This window comes from Musca vetustissima, unplaced genomic scaffold, assembly GCF_032173495.1.
Source record: "Musca vetustissima isolate MV318-11 ecotype Yass unplaced genomic scaffold, APGP_CSIRO_Mvet_v1 utg24363, whole genome shotgun sequence".
Lineage (NCBI taxonomy): Eukaryota > Metazoa > Arthropoda > Insecta > Diptera > Muscidae > Musca > Musca vetustissima.
In genome coordinates this window covers 396,489-418,199 of record NW_026884828.1, presented here as the reverse complement: position 1 = coordinate 418,199, position 21,711 = coordinate 396,489, and the positions used below count along the sequence as shown (strand labels likewise).

Genomic DNA, 21,711 nt, shown 5'->3' with positions numbered 1-21,711 from the left:
TTGCTCCATGCGTCCATACAAGGCAATTCGGTTTCCAAAATATTTTTTTATTTGTTGTTTTTTCACATTTAAATATATATAAAATGTCAACAAATACGAAATACACAAAACGAATTGCCAGAAAATTGTCGGTACGAGCAATTTTTTTTCATTTCTATACCCCTTACCCCTCTCTCCTACAAACAAAGACTTGCCGCAAGTAAACTCGCCTAATCTAAATCAAGACTTGTATCAAGGTGTATTTAATAAGGTGTATGCATCAGATACAACAACAAATATTTTACAAAAACAACATTGTTGTTATAGAAATTAAATTGTCATGCTGACAAGTTTTTGACAAAAATAAACAAAAAGTGGAGTGGCTTCAAATTTTGCCTTCTTAAAGAAAATTGTTTGTCCTTCTATTTCAATCCCCGGCCAAAGACTAAATCATGGAAATTGTGTTAACCGTATAAAATCTTTCTATAGGCGTATTTAACCTCCGCCGAGGATTGTGACAAGCACCAAAGCGGCCGATTCCAATATAGGCTAACATAATCTCCTCGATTTCATGAGTAGCTGGGATTTATAGACAGATTTCCACACATAACATAAAATATGTGGACCAATCGGCGAACGGGGTTATAACTGATTTAAGCATAGGTTTCCTTTCCGTCCGCCTCTATGAGTGTATTTTCTTTCATTTTTATTACTAAAAAATACTACATTTAAATTCAACTAGCTCGTTCGACGTTTTTCACCACAAAAGTAGAACACATGTATTTATATGAATGTTACCGAAATACGTCGACGTACGAATTTTCAAAGTTGAAAAAAATTCAACTATTACAGAACGTAGCTTCGTTTTTTTCTTTTGTTGAAAAAGAAACAAAACATAAAGAAAACATATTTCTTTCAGTAAGAATAGGAAATATTTTAACACCTTTTAGAATATTTTAATTTTGTTTCGCGATTTTGATCAGTTTCGACGTATTTGGGTAATACGACCGTACAAAACATTTTGCCATAGTGGGGAAGTTAAATATTTTTGTACGCCCCGTCGGATTTTAGGTAACGTTGTAAAGACCATTTTTGAAATCGAAATGTAAATGTTTTTGACAATTTACTTTACACCGTACAAAACATTTTGCCATAGTGGGGAAGTTAAATATTTTTGTACGCCCCGTCGGATTTTAGGTAACGTTGTAAAGACCATTTTTGAAATCGAAATGTAAATGTTTTTGACAATTTACTTTACAAACAATAAGGAAAAAAGTTTGAAACCATAAGATTGTCACTTACAACATATTAAATACGACTTGCCATGTATGTAACATGGTAAATATATGGTCTGTTCCCGTACTTAGTTTTTTTTTACTACAATAACGAATTTTCCTTTAAGATATCGAAGAAAATAGTAAAATCTAGTAGATTCTTGCAGTACGAAAAAAAGTTTGAAACCATAAGATTGTCACTTACAACTTATTAAATACGACTTGCCTTGTATGTACCGTGGTAAATATATGGTCTGTTCCCGTACTTAGTTTTTTTTACTACAATAACGAATTTTCCTTTAAGATATCGAAGAAAATAGTAAAATCTAGTAGATTCTTGCAGTACGGGAACAGACCAATAATGAAAAATTATTGTAGGAATTTAAAACGGCATATACATTAGAACTTTTTACCGGGTTTACCCACTTCATGAGGATCTATTTGACATATATGCAAAGGAATTGACAATTGAAACCCACTGGGTTAACGAAATCCGGTTAAATGTAAACGTACTATAAGTTTTCCAAGGTAATATTTTGATAACTAGACTCGTATGTGGTTTGTTGTCGGTTGTCGCGCCTGTTAATTATCTCACCTCAAGGCTGCTGAACAAGTGTTAGTTCGATTATTACCAATATCTAGTGAAGCAGAAGAAATTGAGCGATGGAATGTCATTTAATGCCATGTTGTGTGCATCATGGAATATTTCTAACCTAATACAGAGAAATAGACAGCGGCATTCCTCTTTGTGCAATGGAGCATGTGAAGAGCGCCATTAACAACATTATAAAAAAAGACTAGAAGTCGGATATGATATTCAACTTTGGCAACTAATTCGAATGCAAAATAAAAATATTGCTGTCTTCTAAATCATTGTTACAATTCGCTACTAATATGCCTACCAAATTATTTCTCAATTTGCTAACGAATATATATATATATATATATATATATCTATTATTGAATCTATATTGTCATTGCATAAGACCCAATGGTTATGGAATTTAGCTATAAGAAATGTGGTCCCATAAATATAGTCAACGTACACATATCTAACGTTGAGCGATAATTTATGCATATGCGACACAACACTTAACACAAAATACACAAGTTAACAATTAAGCACAAATAATAGCAGAATTCATTCAATGTTATGGAGGTATTTAGGCAGTTTGTCACTCAACTGGCATGTACACACGATCGCTTGCCGAGAAAAAGTTGTTTATTTGAAGGAGACGGTCAGAGTTTCATAATTACATGACTGTATAAAGCACTAACAGCAATATCGAATAAGAACAACACATACACACGCAGATAAATGCACACAATGTTGCCAATTTATATATTGCAGCTGTACGAAAGTCATCCTAAAAAATAACAAATTCCTCAAGTCCAGTTTCCCAAATTACTACCCACAAAAGTAACAACAACAACTTTAAAGGCTTCAAAAAAATGATGTAAATATTTAAGAAAAACCTGTTTGCAGTATAAACATGCGCGATAAACATAGTGTATTCAATGTACCTCGAAGCACGAAACATACTGATGCTACCTCTAATATATACATACGTAGTACGTACCAAGTTGACTTAGCGCTGATTTGTTTTATGTACTATCCGATTAAAAGATTACAAATTCTAACAGGGCAAAAAAACAATAACAATGTTTAACAACAAATAGGCAATCAGCAAACTTGGAGATGATTAATTGAGTAACACTTTTGTCTTGGCGTATTTTTAAAATGTTAACAATATGCTGCTAGTTGAAAATCATGGTACAATAATACAAGGTAGGATAGCTTTTGTTAGAAAATGTTCTGTTCATTTGACATATTTTTAACCTTTACCATACATTTCTTCTTAAAAATGTTGTAAAATTCATCTTCAAACAAATCAATTTTCGAATATATTTTGTTATATTTTTCAAAACATTAAACACACAGTCAAATATTTTTTATATGACTTTGGCATAACAAGCCACAGTATAACCATTGTACAAGGTAGGGTATATTTTGCCAATAAAAAAAATACACCTCCACCTTTTTGCGGTCTTTAATGTCAGAAAAAGAAATCCATTATTTTTTCGGAAGATGGCTGTACTGGTAGATTTCTCGTAAAGTATCGATCAAACAATTTCAGATTTATGCTCGCTGGAAGGGTGACATTTCGCAGTAAAAAAATAGTTTGCTACTTTTATTTGGTGCATTCAGTTGTGCTTTACAGGGTGGCCGAGTAAAAATGGCAAATCGGAATGCCAACTTCTGACTGGCTGTTGTGTTGATTTTGAAGTCTTGACATCTAATTTTGGCATTTACTAGTTTTCCTTTCCAGAATTTTTCGTATTGTTTTGAATTCTGAACGCAATTTGACATTAGTTCCTTTTATTAGTTTTAGCATGAAAAAGTACTGGAACAGCACAAATATGAATATGACAATCCTATGCAAACCTATACATACATAGAAAATTATATTAGACGTCAAAACGAAAATATTAATATGTTGGCAATATTCAATATTCTCTATGAATTCGCTTACTGACCGACCTTATATAGGTTTTGTACCAACTCCTGATTGACTGTTGTGTTGATTTTGAAGTATTGCCAACTAATATTGACATGTTTACTAGATTTCCGTTCCCGAACTTTTCAAATTATTTTGTACTCTGAGAGCGAGTTTGACATTTTTCCCTTTTACTAACTTTACTATTAAAAAGTACTGAAACAGAACAATGTTTTTAAAAAAGACCATGAGGTTAACAAGAAGGCGAATTCAAAGTCTTCATTGAATGTCAAATGTATTGTTTGAAGAATAAAAAAACAAAAAAATATTTGTATTCGAAACAGAATATTCGTGCACAATTGTCAATGCCTTTGCATATATGTCAAATAAATCCTCATAAAGTAGGTTAACCCGGTAAAAAGTTATAATGTATATGCCGTTTAAGACATGCATTCGTCTGCCGGTTGACCTTATGAATAAACCTTGGACCCAACAGAAAAATTGCGTACGAATAAAATTCGAATTTGTTCTTTAAAAAATGTATTCCAATATATTTCGTATTGTCCTGATTTAGATTAGGCGAGTTTACTTGCGGCAATTCTTATCGTTCTCTTTTGGACTTGCTTCATGCGTCTTACAAGTGTGGTAAATACACAATTTCCAAATAGGATTTTCGCTCCAAGTAAAACTTTTGATAATATATGTAGGAGGACCTGTTATTCGAACCATGGTTGCAGTCAAGGTTTACTCATAAGGTTAACAGGAGGCGAATTCGAAGTCTTCATTTATTTTTTGAAGAATAAACAAAAAATATTTTTATTTCAACCAAAATATGTGTACATATCATTACGTCTTATTGAAAGACATTTTGAGACATTTTGTATTTCGCGATTAAAATTTTGACATTAAGAGAAGACTATGGCATGAATTCGCCTGCCTGTTAACCTTATGAATAAACCTTGGTTGTAGTTTTGCCGTTAGCTTGTGTGTGAATCTGTGTTGCTCAGCCTTTTACGTTTTCGTGAAAACACACCACACGTATTCTCTCATAATTTTCATATGCCGTTATTTTGCATAAGTAAATATCAATGCATGTAATATGAACATCGCTGGTGTAAATTATATCATGCTGGTAAAATTCCCTCAGTGAAGGACCCCAATCACTATACATCATGCTGCCATGTCGATGAAGAACCTTTGTGTATGTGTGAGATTAACAAGTGAGAGACAAACTCGACCATTATTAGTCGTGAATACAGTTTTTTTTTATATCGTCACAATTCTATTGGGTTGGAGAAAAAGAAATCCATTAGGCCGGTCGTCGAAAATGTTCGCTCAGTGAAGGACCCCAATCACTATACATCATGCTGCCATGTCGATGAAGAACCTTTGTGTATGTGTGAGATTAACAAGTGAGAGACAAACTCGACCATTATTAGTCGTGAATACAGTTATTTTTTATATCGTCACAATTATATTGGGTTGGAGAAAAAGAAATCCATTAGGCCGGTCGTCGAAAATGTCGGTAAAATCTGAGAAATGATCGAAATTGACCGGCCTGGGCGATGTTGCGACTGCTAATATAGTCGTAACATCGCCCAGGAGCTAAAAATCGACCATTACAAAAAGCTGGATTCAAAAAGAAGCTCGATGTTTGGGTGTCACACCAATTAACAGAAAAAATTGGATGAATCGAATTTCCATCTGCGAGCTGGATTCAAAAAGAAGCTCGATGCTTGGGTGCCATACCAATCAACAGAAAAAATAGGATGGATCGAATTTCCATCTGCGACGCCTTGGCCAAACGGAATGAGATAGACTCATTTCTTAAACGGATCTTGACTGGAAACGAGAGAAGGATCACATATGATAACCCTGTGCGAAAACGATTGTGGTCAAAGAGCGGTGAAGCACCTCAAACGGTGGCCAAACCAGGACTAACGGCCAGGAAGGTTCTGCTATGCTATGGTGGGACTGGAAGGGGATTATTTATTATGAGTTGCTTCCATTTAACCAAACGCTAAATTCTGATCTCTACTCTCAACAAATACAATTCAACAACAACCACATAGAAAACTGTTATTGTATGTAACACTAGTGTCAGTTTAATATGTCGAAAAATGTAAACTAAGGGTCGTATGAATTTATTCACCTCAAAAGTTAAATACATGTATTTCATGAATGTTATACCATACAGCCTAACCTAAAATTCAACTAGGTCGTTCGACGTTTTTCACCACAAAAGTAGAATACATGTATTTATATACGTCGACGTATTTCGGTAACATGAAATACGTCGACGTACGAGTTTTTGTTTTTTTTTTTTTCTTTTGTTGAAAAAAGAAACAAAACATAAAGAAAAATAATTTTTTTCAATAAGAATATGAAATATTTGAACACTTTTTTTAATTTCTTAATTTTATTTCGCGGTTTTGTTTATTTCGCTAAGAGAAAGATTCGACTTATTTGGGTAATACGGCCGTACAAAACATTTTGCCATAGTGGGGAAGTTGAATATTTTTGTACGCTTCGTTGAATTTTAGGTAAAGTTGATTGACAGACGACAGCCTTAATTTGCATTAAAAATTTCTTAATTTGAATTAATATTTACCCCTGACAGACGACAGTTTCTGCATTTACAAAACAGTTTTTTTTTTGCTCCAAAAAAATTGTTTGTCTGTGTGTAGGATGAACATTTTTTACATTTGTTTCGATATTTTTCGGGATTACATCTTTAGGAAATAGATACATGACATAAAAGAGGAATAGCAACTATGATCTTAGCAAAACAGCTCCCAATTTAAAAAATTGTTGAAATTTGGCTTCATTTCCTATTTTTATTTTCATAAATATAAATAAATTTGACAAGAAACAATTAATTTTTGACAGCATTGCCATATTGAAATTGCCTTATTCAGTATAAATTCAGTTTGATTTTGTGCATTAACAACACTTAAAAATGAGGATAATGTACAAGTTAATTCGAATTAAGGCTGTTAATGCAAATTAAGTCTGTCGTCTGTCTAGGCTATTACCCAAATACGCATTGCGTATCTAATACCAAAGACAGACGACAGCCTTAATTTGCATTAAATAGTTCTTAATTTGAATTAATATTTACCCCTGACAGACGAGAGTTTCTGCATTTATGATCCAGTTTTTTTGTTTCAAAACTATTGTTTGTCTGTGTGTAGGAAGAAAATATTGACATTTTTTACAATATTTTTTAGGATTACATCTTTATGAAAACGATACACGACAGACAGGGCGAATAACAGCTGTAATGATGATAAAACAGCGCCCAGCTCGAGGGAATGTTGTATTTTGCCTTTATTTCTAATTTTTATTTTCATAAACGTAAACAAATTTGACAATAATCAATTTATTTTCTACAGCATTGCCATATTGAAATTGCTTAATTCAGTATAAATTCAGTTTCATTTTGTGCATTTACAACACATAAAATTGAGGATAATGTTCAAGTTAATTTGAATTAAGACTGTTAATTCAAATTAAGGCTGTCGTCTGTCTAGGCTATAAAGTTGAAAAATTTCCACATTGACAATGTGTATTTGTTTTTTTTAATATAGAATTTCTGTCGTTGAAAATTTTGTGTTTCTATAAAAGTAAACATTTTTCGATCAATTAAAAAATGTTTTCATCTATTTTCGCCGTTTTCAATTGGCACAGATGTAAATAAAGTCCTTGCGTATTTGGGAGCGCAATAAATTAGGTGCGACCCTAAAATACGAAATATCAATAAATTTTATTTATTTTCTAAATGTATTTATTTATTTTTTAATTTTCAGAATAAAATTAAAAACATGAATGAAAATCTTGTAAATAATACTATCGCTTCCAGATATTTCCTCCAATTGAGTCATTGCCATATGTAGAGGTAACTCATACAAAAACGATAAAATAGCGTTGAAAATATCAATATTTCATTGCAAAGATATTTGCTGGTTTAAATGATCCCATTGGGAAATTGAAGTAAATTGTAAACCAAAGGGCAACGAACATCGGTTGCGATTTGTACACATTCAAATTAATATAAATGAAATTCGTATATACAATTAATGGAAAAAAAATTAAACGCGTATACTAAATTTTCCTGCAGATTTGAGAATATAGCAATGATAAATGTCAAAAATTTCACAAAATGGTGTTGTATTTTTTCTGGTTCCCTATAAATTGTAAGGCTGATATTATATTGTGTTATCATATTTTTTTTTTCAAATGTAATGTGGACACAATTTTCCGGATGGGTTCTACATAAATGGAGCATGTGATATCGAAATTAACACGAGTATTATGATGCAATGAAATCAGCTGAGTATTGCATAAATAACTCACTTAAGGGAACCCCCCCCCCCCCCCATTCTCGATTTTAATTTTTCAAGATTTTCAATGGGCTGGTAAATCAAGGTTTGTAACTTTGCATATATATATATATATATATTTGAAGATTTAAAAGAGAAGAAAAATAATTTACAAAAAAATTGTTGTTGTTTTTTGTAATTAAAGAAAAGTCCTTATTTTTGATGGCGGGCATGATAACTCCTCACTGGAACATCGGAATCCGAAAATTCCAAGGTGTTAGAAAGAGTACATGACTGGCTCTCGTATGAACTAGGATTATTGACTTCGCTCTAAAATAAACAAAATGACGGACCTTTGAAAAAACATTTTTGGAAAATCGCCAATTTTTGACCACAAACTAAGTTAAAAAAAAATATGGAAGATCTTCACCGATTGGCTTTATCCTAGTTCATACGATAGCTATACACTCACAAAGAAAAGTGTAAAAATTTGGAATCGATTGGGTTATTAGTTTTTGAGTTATCGTGCCCGCCATTCGCAAGAGAGAAAAACGCGTTTAAAGTTTGAGAAGCCCTTTAGCCGTCACTTGATGCTGACACAATAAATCGGCTATATTTTCAAGAGTTCTTGAGATTTTCACTTGAAATTTTGTAGGGACATTCTTGAATTAGTTTAGATTCGAACTAAATCAAAAAAAATTGACCCCGAGAATGGGGGGTCCCCTTAAAAAAACTTTCAAATGATCACTGCCCTTACAAGGCAAAATTCAAATAACAAAAGTTTTCGTAGTAAAACATGTTAAATTTTTGCAGGTTCTGAAACAGACTTTTGACTGCAAAAATCGACTACTTTTTACTACGAAGTATCGAAGAAAATACTAAAATCTAGTAGTCCATATATGTTATAGCACGAATACAATAAAAACAACAACACATTCAAACTGTTATTTGCTATTGTAATTTATAGAAAACCAATTATGCCTGCAGTTATACCCATGCGGGTCTTGAAATGCCTTGACATGCTTTGTTTATTGACTTATTCAAGTTAGAAATTTGTTGATTTCTTTTAATTGTCTTGCATATCTGGACACGAATAGGCTTGCATGGCGATCACCGATCGGCAAGGGCGAAACTTGATGGAGAAAGTGTTTACCTGTTTGTGTGACATGCATACATTCAAGCATGATAGTTGCCGAACATGCGCAGACCGAAACTCGGTTTTTATTGTCTCTGGTCGTGAGCGTACGTCCAGTCAAAAAAAAAAAACATAAACAAATTGGGTCAGTGTTGGGTCAGTCATGAAATGTTTGAATGTTTATACCAATATTCATATGTATGTATATACATGTAAACACTTTTTCACGTGTGTGTCTTCTTAGTACATCTTATCTTGTCTTTGGTGTATCGTTCTTTTGGCTAGCTAATCGAACGCGAAGCCGTTTTTGATCGTTACCAGGAATCAGACCAATTATTTCTATGGTCGATACAGCAATAAGGACGTCCGCTAACTTTTTTTCTTTCGGAAGCTTACCAAACTGTTTCACCTTTACAGATTATATAATTAACAGATCAAATGTTTGAATGTTCATGCTCAAACCAATGTTGTTGACTATCAACAACTGAAAAGGTCACAAATACACACAGACAAACCTAAGCAGTCTGACACCATCAGTGTCATAGGCAAAATAACAAGAAAGAATTTATTGGCTCAACGCGATTTTATGCTTTGGATTTGTCAAACAGGTTATCAACTTCTTTAGACTTAGCAGACATAGATAGCGACCAGAGAGCCAAAGCCATATTGAAGTAGATAAATCACTCACACAAAAATGGCTCTGTAGTGTTGTTCGGGGTCCCCGCTATTATTTAGCCACAATACCCATTCTATGTATAGAAATTTGGAAAGCTTAAGGCCAATAAGCTAATGAAGGAAACAAAATAGCAACATCCACCAGCATTATAAGCGAAAACATGCTAATATGTGTGTGTGTGTGTGAATACACACACCCACCTTAATATGTTCTTTTATCAGGTCCCACCACCAATTAGCACTGTTTCCATTTGCACGAATTTTATAACTCGAATATAAATATAAAATAAATTCCAATATCCGATAAATCTGATAAATTTCTTGCCGATTTGCCTTTATTTATTATATCGGCGGCTATTAATAAGATAACTTGTCGTAAGACGGATCGAACAGGAAACCAAACATAAATCTTAAAAGTTACATTTTCGGCTCTGGAATCGCAAAAATACATCGCAGGCTATAGCGATTAGTGCAGTACATTGAAAAGAATTTCTTTCAGTGATATTTAATAACAATATCTAATGAATGGAAATATGACAGACAATGCAAGTCTATATTGATCAGGACAGATAAGACAATTCTTAAATAATTTGTTTGTCAAATGGAATTTTTGTTTGGAGAAGAATATAAAACCCAGATCAGAAAAAATGCCGTGCATTTCAAATGAAAGTGTTTCGGTTCCTACCACAGCGGGTAGGTACAATGGGACGGTGCGATATATAAATGGAATAATTAACAATTCTCCTTACCTTTAGGAGTAATACAAACACCAGCAGACCAGGATTGTTGTCTGGTACAAATAACCCCCAACTTCTTCCTGCAGACGCTGTTGAGGTTGCTGTCGTTTTGTGTCGTTTCTGGTAATGCCACTATTATTCCTGGCCAAAACTTGTCTAGCAACTAAGTGCATACAGACATACATGCATATATAAATATGTATGCATGTATGACGCTCTGGTAGGATTGGCGTTTGTTGCACAATTCGAATTTCGATTTCTAGTTTTCCTTTTGCTTCGTGCGTCTGTATACACTGACTTGTATGTGTGCACATATGTACATTAATTGAATTCCTTTGCACTTATATAAGCATTTGTTGAATATGTTAACTTTTGCTCGAATTCGGAAATGGATAGAACTTTTGCTATCTTTGGCGGAGTACTCCGAGAATCAGTGATTTAGAGACACAACTACAAAAACACCATTTTCCCGAAAATATTCACTTTAAATCGTTTGAAAATAACAACAATTTGTAGTTTCACACAAGAACCAGTTGCCGAACTCTTTGTATTTTTAACAATCATGACAATAAACAATTGTCTGATTCGTTTGCTATTACAGCTACATGCATAAGCATGTATCTGTGCGCAATTTGCAAGGGAAGGCACGCCAGTGTATTTCAATTCACAACATGTTTGCACTTTCAACACCTCTGTTTTGCTCGTTTAATTTGTGTTTTGTTTTTATTTCTGTAGCTGTTTGTTTATCTATTAGGCTCTGCGTTTGCGAGTGAGCTTGCACGATTCTCCTCTTTTAGGTTTGTTTAAGCGAGCAACGCGCGCACCGTCCAAATCAGAATGGTTCTTCTCTTCGAGAGTTCAAAGCACAACTGAGGCCAAACGTACTTATGGCCAGTCCAACAACTCTGAACAACATGAGTTGGTGTACCAGTCTCCGCTGATGTGTTGTTAAAGAGGCATGTTTTTTAATTTTCAACAAGTCGGTTTTAATTAATGTATCATAACAATTTTTTTTGTTAACTTTTAAATAATCTTTGGTATAAATTTCTCCATTGAATTTCGACTTTTCGTTTTATTAAGATTTACTTGGCTGAAAACACGCTCAACATTTGCTGAGGAATGGGGTAATACCAGTACCTTCCGTAAAAATTTAGTTATAGGAAAAACATATGAACCATCACCACGTTTCAAATCAAATATTGCATTCCAAAAACGAAATAAATCGGTTTCATCATTTTCACAAATGTTATCAAAATCAAACAACCGTAGTTTGAAAAAAATGAATTATTCTTTTCATTACTAATATACGTGGGACTTATCATAGATACAATTTTATAAATGCTTTCAAATCGTGAAACTTGTGCTCATAGATACAATTTTATAAATGCTTTCAAATCGAATCTTTTTAAAATTGTAATAACTTTGTATAAATTGAAACTTAAATTTAATATAACAACGTTTCCGTTCACCAATTTTCTTCAATTTGCCCGTGTCAAAAACCAACAACCGTTAACTTTTATTTGTTTTGTTGCTGCCTACCCAGAGAACGGCACAGCTGATTGGTAGTTTTTCATCTATCTGGGTAAAAGTAAACTGTTGTTGGCTTTGTGTTGAACCTTTTTTCGAATGTGCCAGTTGCAGTGTTGCCACCTCATGTGTAATTCTTCATATTTGGTCTGTTCCAGATCATGGCCGAATAATAAGCTCGTCCGATAAGCCCAGATGATTTCACGCAAGCTGTCAAAATGCTTTCGATTTTGACTGAATCATATGAAATCTTAAATTGACGATTGGTTCTTATGCGACCTGTTTAATGGACGTTAGTTCCAGATCAAAGTGCGTTTCTGTGCTATATAACAATTTTATAAAAAAAAAATAGATTTATGTGTCATTTTATCCCCACATGTGCAATATTTTTATCCCCTATATGTAATATGTAGTATTTACGGTGGCAACACTGGTCCGTTGTGACAACAAGTATTCAATAAGGCCAATACTATCAGAGAGCTTTAAAAATTTGGTTGAGTTTAAGCGTGAGCGCCACTGTGAGTGTTGGTTGTGACCAAGAAACAAACCTGTTACACAGCCAGGCCATTAAAAGTGCTCATTACAAGTTCGTTTATCCGATTGATTGCCACAACATCGTACACAAGACCATTGGCAACGGTTTCGTTTGGTGCTAGTACACAAACATTGTGTCAAAGGGGAGTTTCGCGTGTCGAACGGCGAACTGTCTTAAGATATGGGGGTTTGAGAAATACACACTCCATTTGCTTTATATGTGCAATGTACAGCGCAATGTCCCTATTTAAAACGGCATTTAAATTAGAACTTAATATCCGGTTAACTTCATTTTGGAGGATTTCTTTGACATATATCCGATGGAAAAGACAATTAGATCCACTGGATTTACTAGATCCGTTACATTGTAAAATACTGGTATAGGGTATTACCGGGTCGACTACTCCTTGGGGATGTTTTCAGATTTGCTACGTTCGCAATGATTTCCAGTTTTGAGAAAACTCAATTCGAATTAAACCAACAAATTTGAAGAAATTCCTTTGTCTCTTTTCAAAAAAGCAAATAGGTATTTGCATGGCAGAGTGCGGGTTTCCAGTTTGGCACACGCTATATGTCACTAAAATATGCCATGGCATTCGCTTGATGATGTTGTTGTAGGTTGATTTGTTATAACTTTTTGTAGTTTCTCTCATTTGTCCCTGCTTCTCATGAAGTACACATTACGTTCTCCCTTTCTTTTCTGTGGAAATACTTGCCGAATCCCCTGCTCTGGCCTCGGCCCGACCAACATCGATCAATGGCTACGACTCCCGCTGATAATTGTGTGGGTATTTTGGTCATTGTCTGAGCTACCGAATTTTCGCTCTGGCTCCTTAAGGAGCACATTGTCTTCGTATAAAAACTAGTATATCAGATTGATATATGATTGTGTGAATGTACGTGTGTAACTTACAAATAAACATTTGTAAATGTTTGGTTTTCAATAGACATTCCTTTCTGACGGGCAAATAAACACTTTGGGCGAATATTTTTGCACATAGAGATACATACATACATAATACATGTATGTATAAAAATTGTGTTAAATGTTGGTTAAATTTCATTGCAGTTCAAACCTACTGCCATCCTACTCACATTGTTTTGGAAAAGAACCCACTCCAATACCAGTACTGTATACTTAATTTTCCTAAGTTCAATGAACTTTACATTAAATGTGTTCGTTTACTTTTCCAGTAAAAACTACTCAGTATCATCCTATGAGAGTGTTTACTCTATATATACAGCAGTTCGTCCACTAGAAAGTGTTGTATGAAAATATGTCAATGTCCCATCTGAAGTATTGGAAATGTCATGACATTAATGGTCTGTTCCAGTACTTTTTTAATAGTAAATCTAGTAAAAGGGAAACATTTCAAAATTGCTCTCAGAGTACAAAATAAGTCTTGATTTAGATTAGACGAGTTTACTTGCGGCAATTCTTGTCGTTCTCTTTTGAACTTGCTTCATGCGATTATACAAGGCAATTCGGTTTCCAAAATATTTTTCTATTTGTTGTTTTTCAAATTTAAAACTATATAAAATGTCAACAAATACGAAATACACAAAACGAATTGCCAGAAAATTGTCGGTACGAGCAATTTTTTTCATTTCTATTCCCCTTGCCCCTCTCTCCTACAAACAAAGACTTGCCGCAAGTAAACTCGCCTAATCTAAATCAAGACTAATTTGAAAAGTTCGGGAACGCAAATCTAGTAGTTATGCCAAAATTAGATGGCAATACTTCAAAATCAACACAACAGCCAATCAGAAGTAGGCATTCCTGTTCACCATTTTTACTCGACCAAATTTCTCGAGTAAAAAGTTTTCAAAGAGAAAGCCATTTTGTTTTGTGCTCTCTTAAATTTGAGTCAATGTTTTACCAGTTGTGTGGGTTGAGGAACGGTTTTCGAGTAAAAAGTTGCATAACATGTAAAATGAGTGGATTCTTTTAGGTTCTGGAACGGAACTTAAACTAACTGTACAAATTGCTATTAGCACTAGAGAGACTGAAAGAAGAGAAGTCAAAAATATTTTTTTAGAGTTACAACGTTACCTAAAATTCAACGAGGCGTCGAAAATATTCAACTTCCCCATGGCGAAATGTTTTGTTTCATGTTACCGAAATACGTCGACGTATATAAATACATGTATTCTACTTTTGTGGTGAAAAATGTCGAACGAGCTAGTTGAATTTTAGGTAGGGCTGATATATATACTCAGTATCATGGTACAATAAATAGGTAGTCCATTTAGAGCAGCTGATGTCTCGATTATCTGTCGAAGTGCGTAATTTCTACTTGCATTCGATGTGCAGTGTTGCCAACCATATGAAATAATATAAGGAAAAATTTGACAGATAATCGAGACAGAAACAAGGGTTTTTGCTTTGATACATCACCTTATTATTGCATCATCCTCAGTATCATCCTATCAGGAAGTTTACAATTATCTATGCATATGTACAACAGTTAGTCCACTAGGAATTGTTGTAAGAAATATAAAAATATAATATCCGTCACCACATCCGTGAACAAAAAACAAAAACATCAAAAGAGACTACTTTTAAATATCGAATATACTCGACAAAAACACTGAAAGAGTTAACATATGCCAAGCCTTATATAAGGTCGGACAGTAAGCTGGGTATAAAGTTTGTGGTCAAATCATATTTTGGAACCTATCCATACATACACAATTATGTTAGACGTCAAGACGAAAATATTAATATTTTGTCAATTCGTATGGGGAACTAAGTAATTACTTCATAATTAAGGGTCGAACAACGAATGAGAGAGCGAACAACGCTCGTCTGTACATGGCATTACAAAATTATATAATGTGTTGTGTTTTTTATTTAAAGGTGAAACAATTAGTTTTCTCTATGAATTCTCTTACTGACCGACCTTAGTACAGAAGAGCATTGTTCACTCTCTCATCGTTGTTCGACACTTAATTATGAAGTAATTACTTAGTTTCCCATACAAAAATTTCTGAGCGAACACCGACTTTTGTACATTGTTCAATTGGAACCACTCTCTATTTAACCAAGAAAACTAGAATTAAAAGTAAATAGATATGGGTTTATACAATTTTGTATACACTGCGTATCATAACTATAGACGCACCTCTAATTCAATTGGTATGTTAGTTGACAAATCAAATGGACCCATTAAGTTATTGTTCACAATAAAACGATCAAAAACACATATTATTCAACAAAAATAATTAATTTATTCTTTATGGTTTCGCCGAATTCTGCACTTTCAAAATTGCTGGTGTTGCATAACTATAGACGCACTTTTACAAAATTAGAAAAAATTTTTTTTTAAACTTAAATAAAATAAAATAACTTTTATAAATAATGGGTAGGGCCTCCCTTATTTTGAAAAAGTTCAAAAATTTTATCCATCACGCTGTTGATCAAAATTATTCGCAAGTCTTCATCGATTGACCGCCATTCATCGATAATCACTTCTTGGAAATAAAATAATGTTTGGTATTGGCGGTTTTCTGCATAGACACGACGAGTCAAGATTCCACACATGTTCTCGATATGATTCTGGTCAGAAATTTTAATATTTTTTAATTTTAAACATACTTGAGTACGGCGACTTTTATGAACTGGCGCGTTGTCCTGCGGAAAAACGAGTCCTTGATTGGTGCTGCTTTCCCAAAATTGCAATAATTTGTCTTCCAAGACTTGAACGTACTCCATTGAATTCATCCGACAACATGTAAATGTCAAATAAAGCATTCCGTGGCTATAAAATGTTTGTTTCATTCATAACAAAGTAATTACTTTCAGACGAAAATGTTAAAAATATAATTTTCATTTCAATTACATTTGAATATATTTCAATGTATTTTGAATTTATTTGACATAGTATTCAAAACATTACACACACATACACAAAATATGTATTTTGATTTGATGGAAGAAGCCACCTTGGGAAAAAATTGTAATCAGTTGGTAGCTGTGCCTTACCTTGTAATTATTATACCGTGGTTCATACTATAGTCAGGAGAAAAGGAATTATTTTTTCTATTTAGGTCCATATGTAATTCACGAAAATATATAAAGATTTTGGTGTAAACAAGAAACAAAAAGTTTGGAGAAATAAACTCTGATGACATGAATTAAGAATAGTGCTGTATGAACAGTTTAATTCATGTGCTTAATTGTGAGAGCCAACAACGTTGTTCAAATGTCCGTCAGAACATGGTTTAGTCTATGTCACTTTTATTTGGCTGCCCCTAGTCTTCTAAGATTAATTCAGGTTAACATAACTTTCTCCATATCAACAGATAGTACCTGACCAAACGGTAGAATGTAGTCCTGTTTTTTTTTTTAATTGCACATTTTTTTGACATTTAATTGTGAACAGCGGTGCTGATGCGACTACTTTATTAAATCTACCGTGCCATGTATTAAGAAGGAAATATATACAAGCCTGGCCCAAATTCAGGTCATCCAGAAGGCGAATTTCATGAAATACACAACCCCTTTTATGAAATGTCAATTTATAAATGAAATATCTGATTAAAACTTGATTTTGGACGCCGTTCTCCTTTCTTCGTTTACAATAAAAAACATATATGTTTCCCCCTTATTGTACGATACAACGAACAAATTGGTTTCCCCACTTCGAATCGCTGCATTTGAAAACTTCAAAGAGCTCAAGCTGATGTCGACGACTATATAATATGTGTATATATTAGCTCTGTCTGTTTACTCGATATTTGGTAACAATTGTTACCAAATGTTACTAAATGTTGTCTGTTTACACAAAAATCCAGTAAGAGAGAGTCAAGTGAGAGAGAAAGTTTGACAGTTCAACAACAAACTTACTGGAGTTTAATGAAAGAATTTTATCCAGTAAGATTTTGCAAACTAAGCGTTTTTGAATCAGCTGTTTTATGACCAAACACAAAAATTATTCAAAACATTTTTTTTAATTTGCAAAGTTAAATTTGAAGTTAAGTTGTATAAAAACTACAGAAAATGGAAGAAAATTCGTAAGTCTTGATTTAGATTAGGCGAGTTTACTTGCGGCAAGTCTTTGTTTGTAGGAGAGAGGGGCAAGGGGTATTGAAATGAAAAAAAATTGCCCGTACCTCCAATTTTCTGGCAATTCGATTTGTGTATTTCGTATTTGTTGACATTTTATATATATTTAAATGTGAAAAAACAACAAATAAAAAAATATTTTGGAAACCGAATTGCCTTGTATAGACGCATGGAGCAAGTTCAAAAGAGAACGATAAAAATTGCCGCAAGTAAACTCGCCTAATATAAATCAGGACTAAGTAATGCAAAGTTTTATTAAATTAGAAACTAATTCCTTATACATATATTTTTAGACAAGTTCCAGATAGACGGCGATGCATTGATGCAGGAAGCTTTAATGTTCTCGGGGAACATACCAAATAAATTTTTCTTTTATTATTCATTTTATTTTTAATATTAAATGCAATAAAAATAATTGTGTTTGTCTTTTGTTTGTTTCTTTATTTTGGCGCAAATCAAATGTTTTCTTGAATCAGCTGTTTATTTGCTAAATCTTACTAAATGTTGTCTGTTTACTTTTTTCAGTATTATCGCAAAAGAGAGTAAAAACGGCTTACTCTCTGAACTAGATCTTACTGAATAAATGTTACTGGAAAAGTAACCAGATTAGTAAAAAATGCATCAAACCGATGTTGCCAAGTGTGAATGGGCGTACACTGTTATCGGTTACTTAAAACTGATTACCGATTACCTTTTTTGAAAACAAAGGATGGAAACGACGTCACTATACGATTTGTTCCTATATTATTTATCTCATTAGTGTTGTTAATAGATCGGAGATATGTTTTGACTTGATTTTCTGCAATAATCTGTCGTTAAAGACTACACTTTAGATTTATTAATGCGCAGTATTTAAATCAGAAACTGTTTCCTACATTTCACCAAAGTCCCGACAGTTTGAAGGAGAAAGTTGAACATTTTGAAGCTATGTCGGACAACAGAATTGCAAGAGGAGAACAGGGTACCAAACAGCAATCCATGAGTGAAGAAACTGGAAATGGAGAAAATTCGCGTTGTGAAAGCGATGAGGAATACGCCAGTCCTCATAGCAATACTGTGGCCTCCCGTTTGTCCTACAAAGAAGCAATGAACACACCTTTGTCAACGACGGTTGGAGACACTAATGCAGCAAATGGGTTTATGGAAATGCCCGCATCCTCAACATGTATTGAAGGGGTTTCACCCATGGCCATGTACAACGAGGAGCGCATGAGACGGAAGTTGCAATTTTTCTTTATGAATCCCATAGAGAAGTGGCAAGCAAGAAGAAAATTTCCCTATAAATTCGTTGTGCAGGTAAGCTTCTGTAGGTTGTAACTTGAGGGTTTTTTTATCAAGGCAGGGACGCAACATTGAAACGCATATGTACACGAACATGTTCATCCACGACAATATAACTTGTGTTCATCGGAAGTCCAGAGACAAGGCAAAGTAAACACTGGTTGTACATTTTTGGGGTGGGTGGCATCAACTACGGCGATAATTCATGCTTATCGCGCTTTGCAAGCAAGCAAATAAACGACACTGTTAAGAGTCTGTGCGAAGTGTTTGTCATATTCCCCTCCCCAAATACAATATTTTACATTATGTGTATTTGTAAAAAAAATCGACGATAATAACAGTACGTTACCTCAGTAAGCGGGATGGATACATACGTGCTCTGAACATACTGCAACTCAAATATCTTTACAATTCTTAGATATTTCACAAGTCCCAAAAAGATTCTAACTAACGTGCTCACAGGTTGGAATCAATCGTATAGATGATAACTACTAGCTTTGTTTTAGTAATTAGTCACTCGTGACTAATTCGTCGTAGTACGGAGCTTGTTATCATTAAGAAAATCAAGACAAATTACTGAATAAATACTTCGATAATAATTTATGTTTGATCAACGATTTGTGTAACAGAATAGATAGAACTTTTTAAGTACAGGATCTGAGATTGGTAGGGCTCTGAATACTGAATAGAACATTGAAATGACTAAATATTTATTGTGATGACTTTTGAAACGGTAAATTTTATAATGTAATGTTCTCTCTTTCAGATCGTAAAAATTATTCTGGTAACAATGCAATTGTGTCTGTTTGCGCATTCGCGCTATAATCACATAAATTACACATGGGACAATCGTATTGCTTTCTCTCATCTGTTCCTGAGGGGTTGGGACTCCTCCAGAGAAGTCGAATCGTACCCTCCATCTGTTGGCCCATTTGCCCTTTATGAGAAAAGCGAGTTTTTTGAAACAATTGACTATGCGATTAACGGGTACGCCACTATGAATCGATCTATTGGGCCCTATGACTATCCGACGAAGGATAACCGCATGGCTCCAATGAAATTGTGCCTTTACAATTATCGCGATGGGATAATTTTTGGATTTAATGAATCCTACATATTTAATCCGGAAATAGAACTGGTGTGCGAGTCAATTCCTCCGAATGTCACAGCGATAGGCGTGCAAAAATATCTGGAACAAAGGGGTGTTGATGTCAGTTTCTCTTCGCTAGTCAAGGCCACCTTGGTCTTTGCAATAAAGACAGTTAATTTTAAGGCTTACGGCGGCCCACTTTCTGCACCAGATTGTTTCAAATTTGATATAACGATGTTCTTTGACAATCGTGATCACGATGGCCAAATGCTCTTGTCACTGGATGCAGATGCAACGCGTCTTCACTGCAAAGGAGATGTAGACTTCATATCCGACGCCGAATACGATGCCATACTTAGGAGTATACTGAACATATTTGTACTGTTGGTTTGCATGCTGTCATTTGCACTGTGTGCCCGAGCACTGTACAGGGCCTATCTTTTGCGTTGCCAAACGGTTAACTTTTTCCGAGCTCATTTCAACAAGGAACTGAGCTTTGATGGTCGACTTGAATTTGTTAACTTTTGGTAAGTGTAAAATTAAGAAGTTTCTTTTGTATTTCAACTTCTGGTTACGTTTATTTTAGGTATATTATGATTATCTTCAACGATGTATTGCTGATTTTGGGATCTGCATTGAAGGAACAAATCGAAAGAAAGTTTTTGGTCGCAGATCAATGGGACACATGTTCGCTATTTTTAGGCATTGGCAATCTACTTGTGTGGTTTGGCGTGCTACGTTACTTAGGATTCTTCAAAACCTACAACGTTGTTATACTGACGCTAAAGAAAGCTGCTCCCAAAATATTCCGCTTCCTTGTAGCCGCCTTACTTATCTACGCTGGCTTTGCATTTTGCGGGTGGTTGATACTTGGGCCCTATCACATGAAATTTAGATCATTGGCTACTACATCCGAATGCCTCTTTTCCTTAATAAACGGCGATGATATGTTCGCAACATTTGCCACGCTTTCGTCTAAAGCCAGTTGGTTATGGTGGTTCTGTCAGATATATCTGTATTCGTTTATATCACTTTACATCTATGTAGTTCTATCCCTATTCATATCAGTCATTATGGATGCTTACGACACTATTAAACGCTACTATCGTGATGGCTTTCCACTGTCCGACCTGAAGGAGTTTGTCGGAACACGTACCGAAGAGGATCTCACTTCCGGCGTCTTTATGAATAACATGGATGATTTCGAGCAAAGCAGCTTTATGGACGTTATTCGTAACGTTTTCTGTTTTGGTTGCTGCAGAAATGCCAATGCATCTTCCACCTCCGGCCCTACAGGTTACACAAGCCTGACAAGTATTATTAAATAAGGGGAGCATCCTCAAAACCTTTTTTGAACTGGATTCATATCGATCCAAGTTATATACCATTGTTATCTAGCCCAATGTTTCAGTAGATGTGTAAGATATGTGTGTACATAGAAAGTACTTGTATGATATGTATTTAAGAATCTGTTTCCAACTATTGTATGTAGCCTTCGAAAAACAGCTGTATGTACGAATAATATACATAATATATAAATATAAAAAAATGATCAATTATAAATACTATAATAAGAATGAAGCGTTGGCGG

General features: G+C 34.2%; 1 protein-coding gene across 1 annotated transcript; it reads left to right on the top strand.

Annotated features, from left to right (window-relative positions):
• Positions 1 to 18,770: 18,770 nt before the first annotated feature.
• On the top strand, positions 18,771 to 21,448 carry LOC133331844 (mucolipin-3-like). The gene is made up of 3 exons (XM_061540227.1): positions 18,771 to 19,045; positions 19,797 to 20,647; positions 20,707 to 21,448. The coding sequence occupies exons 1-3, from the start codon at positions 18,836 to 18,838 to the stop codon at positions 21,446 to 21,448; spliced, it is 1,803 nt and encodes a 600-aa protein (XP_061396211.1). The 5' UTR covers positions 18,771 to 18,835.
• The last annotated feature ends 263 nt before the right edge of the window (positions 21,449 to 21,711 follow it).

What these genes read in the sequence shown, in the direction of transcription:
- LOC133331844 (XM_061540227.1), top strand. Translation starts at nt 18,836, where the DNA reads ATGAACACACCTTTGTCAACGACGGTTGGAGACACTAATGCAGCAAAT. An exon ending in CCTATAAATTCGTTGTGCAG is followed by an intron (nt 19,046 to 19,796) that starts GTAAGCTTCTGT and finishes TCTCTCTTTCAG; the next exon opens with ATCGTAAAAATTATTCTGGT. An exon ending in CTTGAATTTGTTAACTTTTG is followed by an intron (nt 20,648 to 20,706) that starts GTAAGTGTAAAA and finishes CGTTTATTTTAG; the next exon opens with GTATATTATGATTATCTTCA.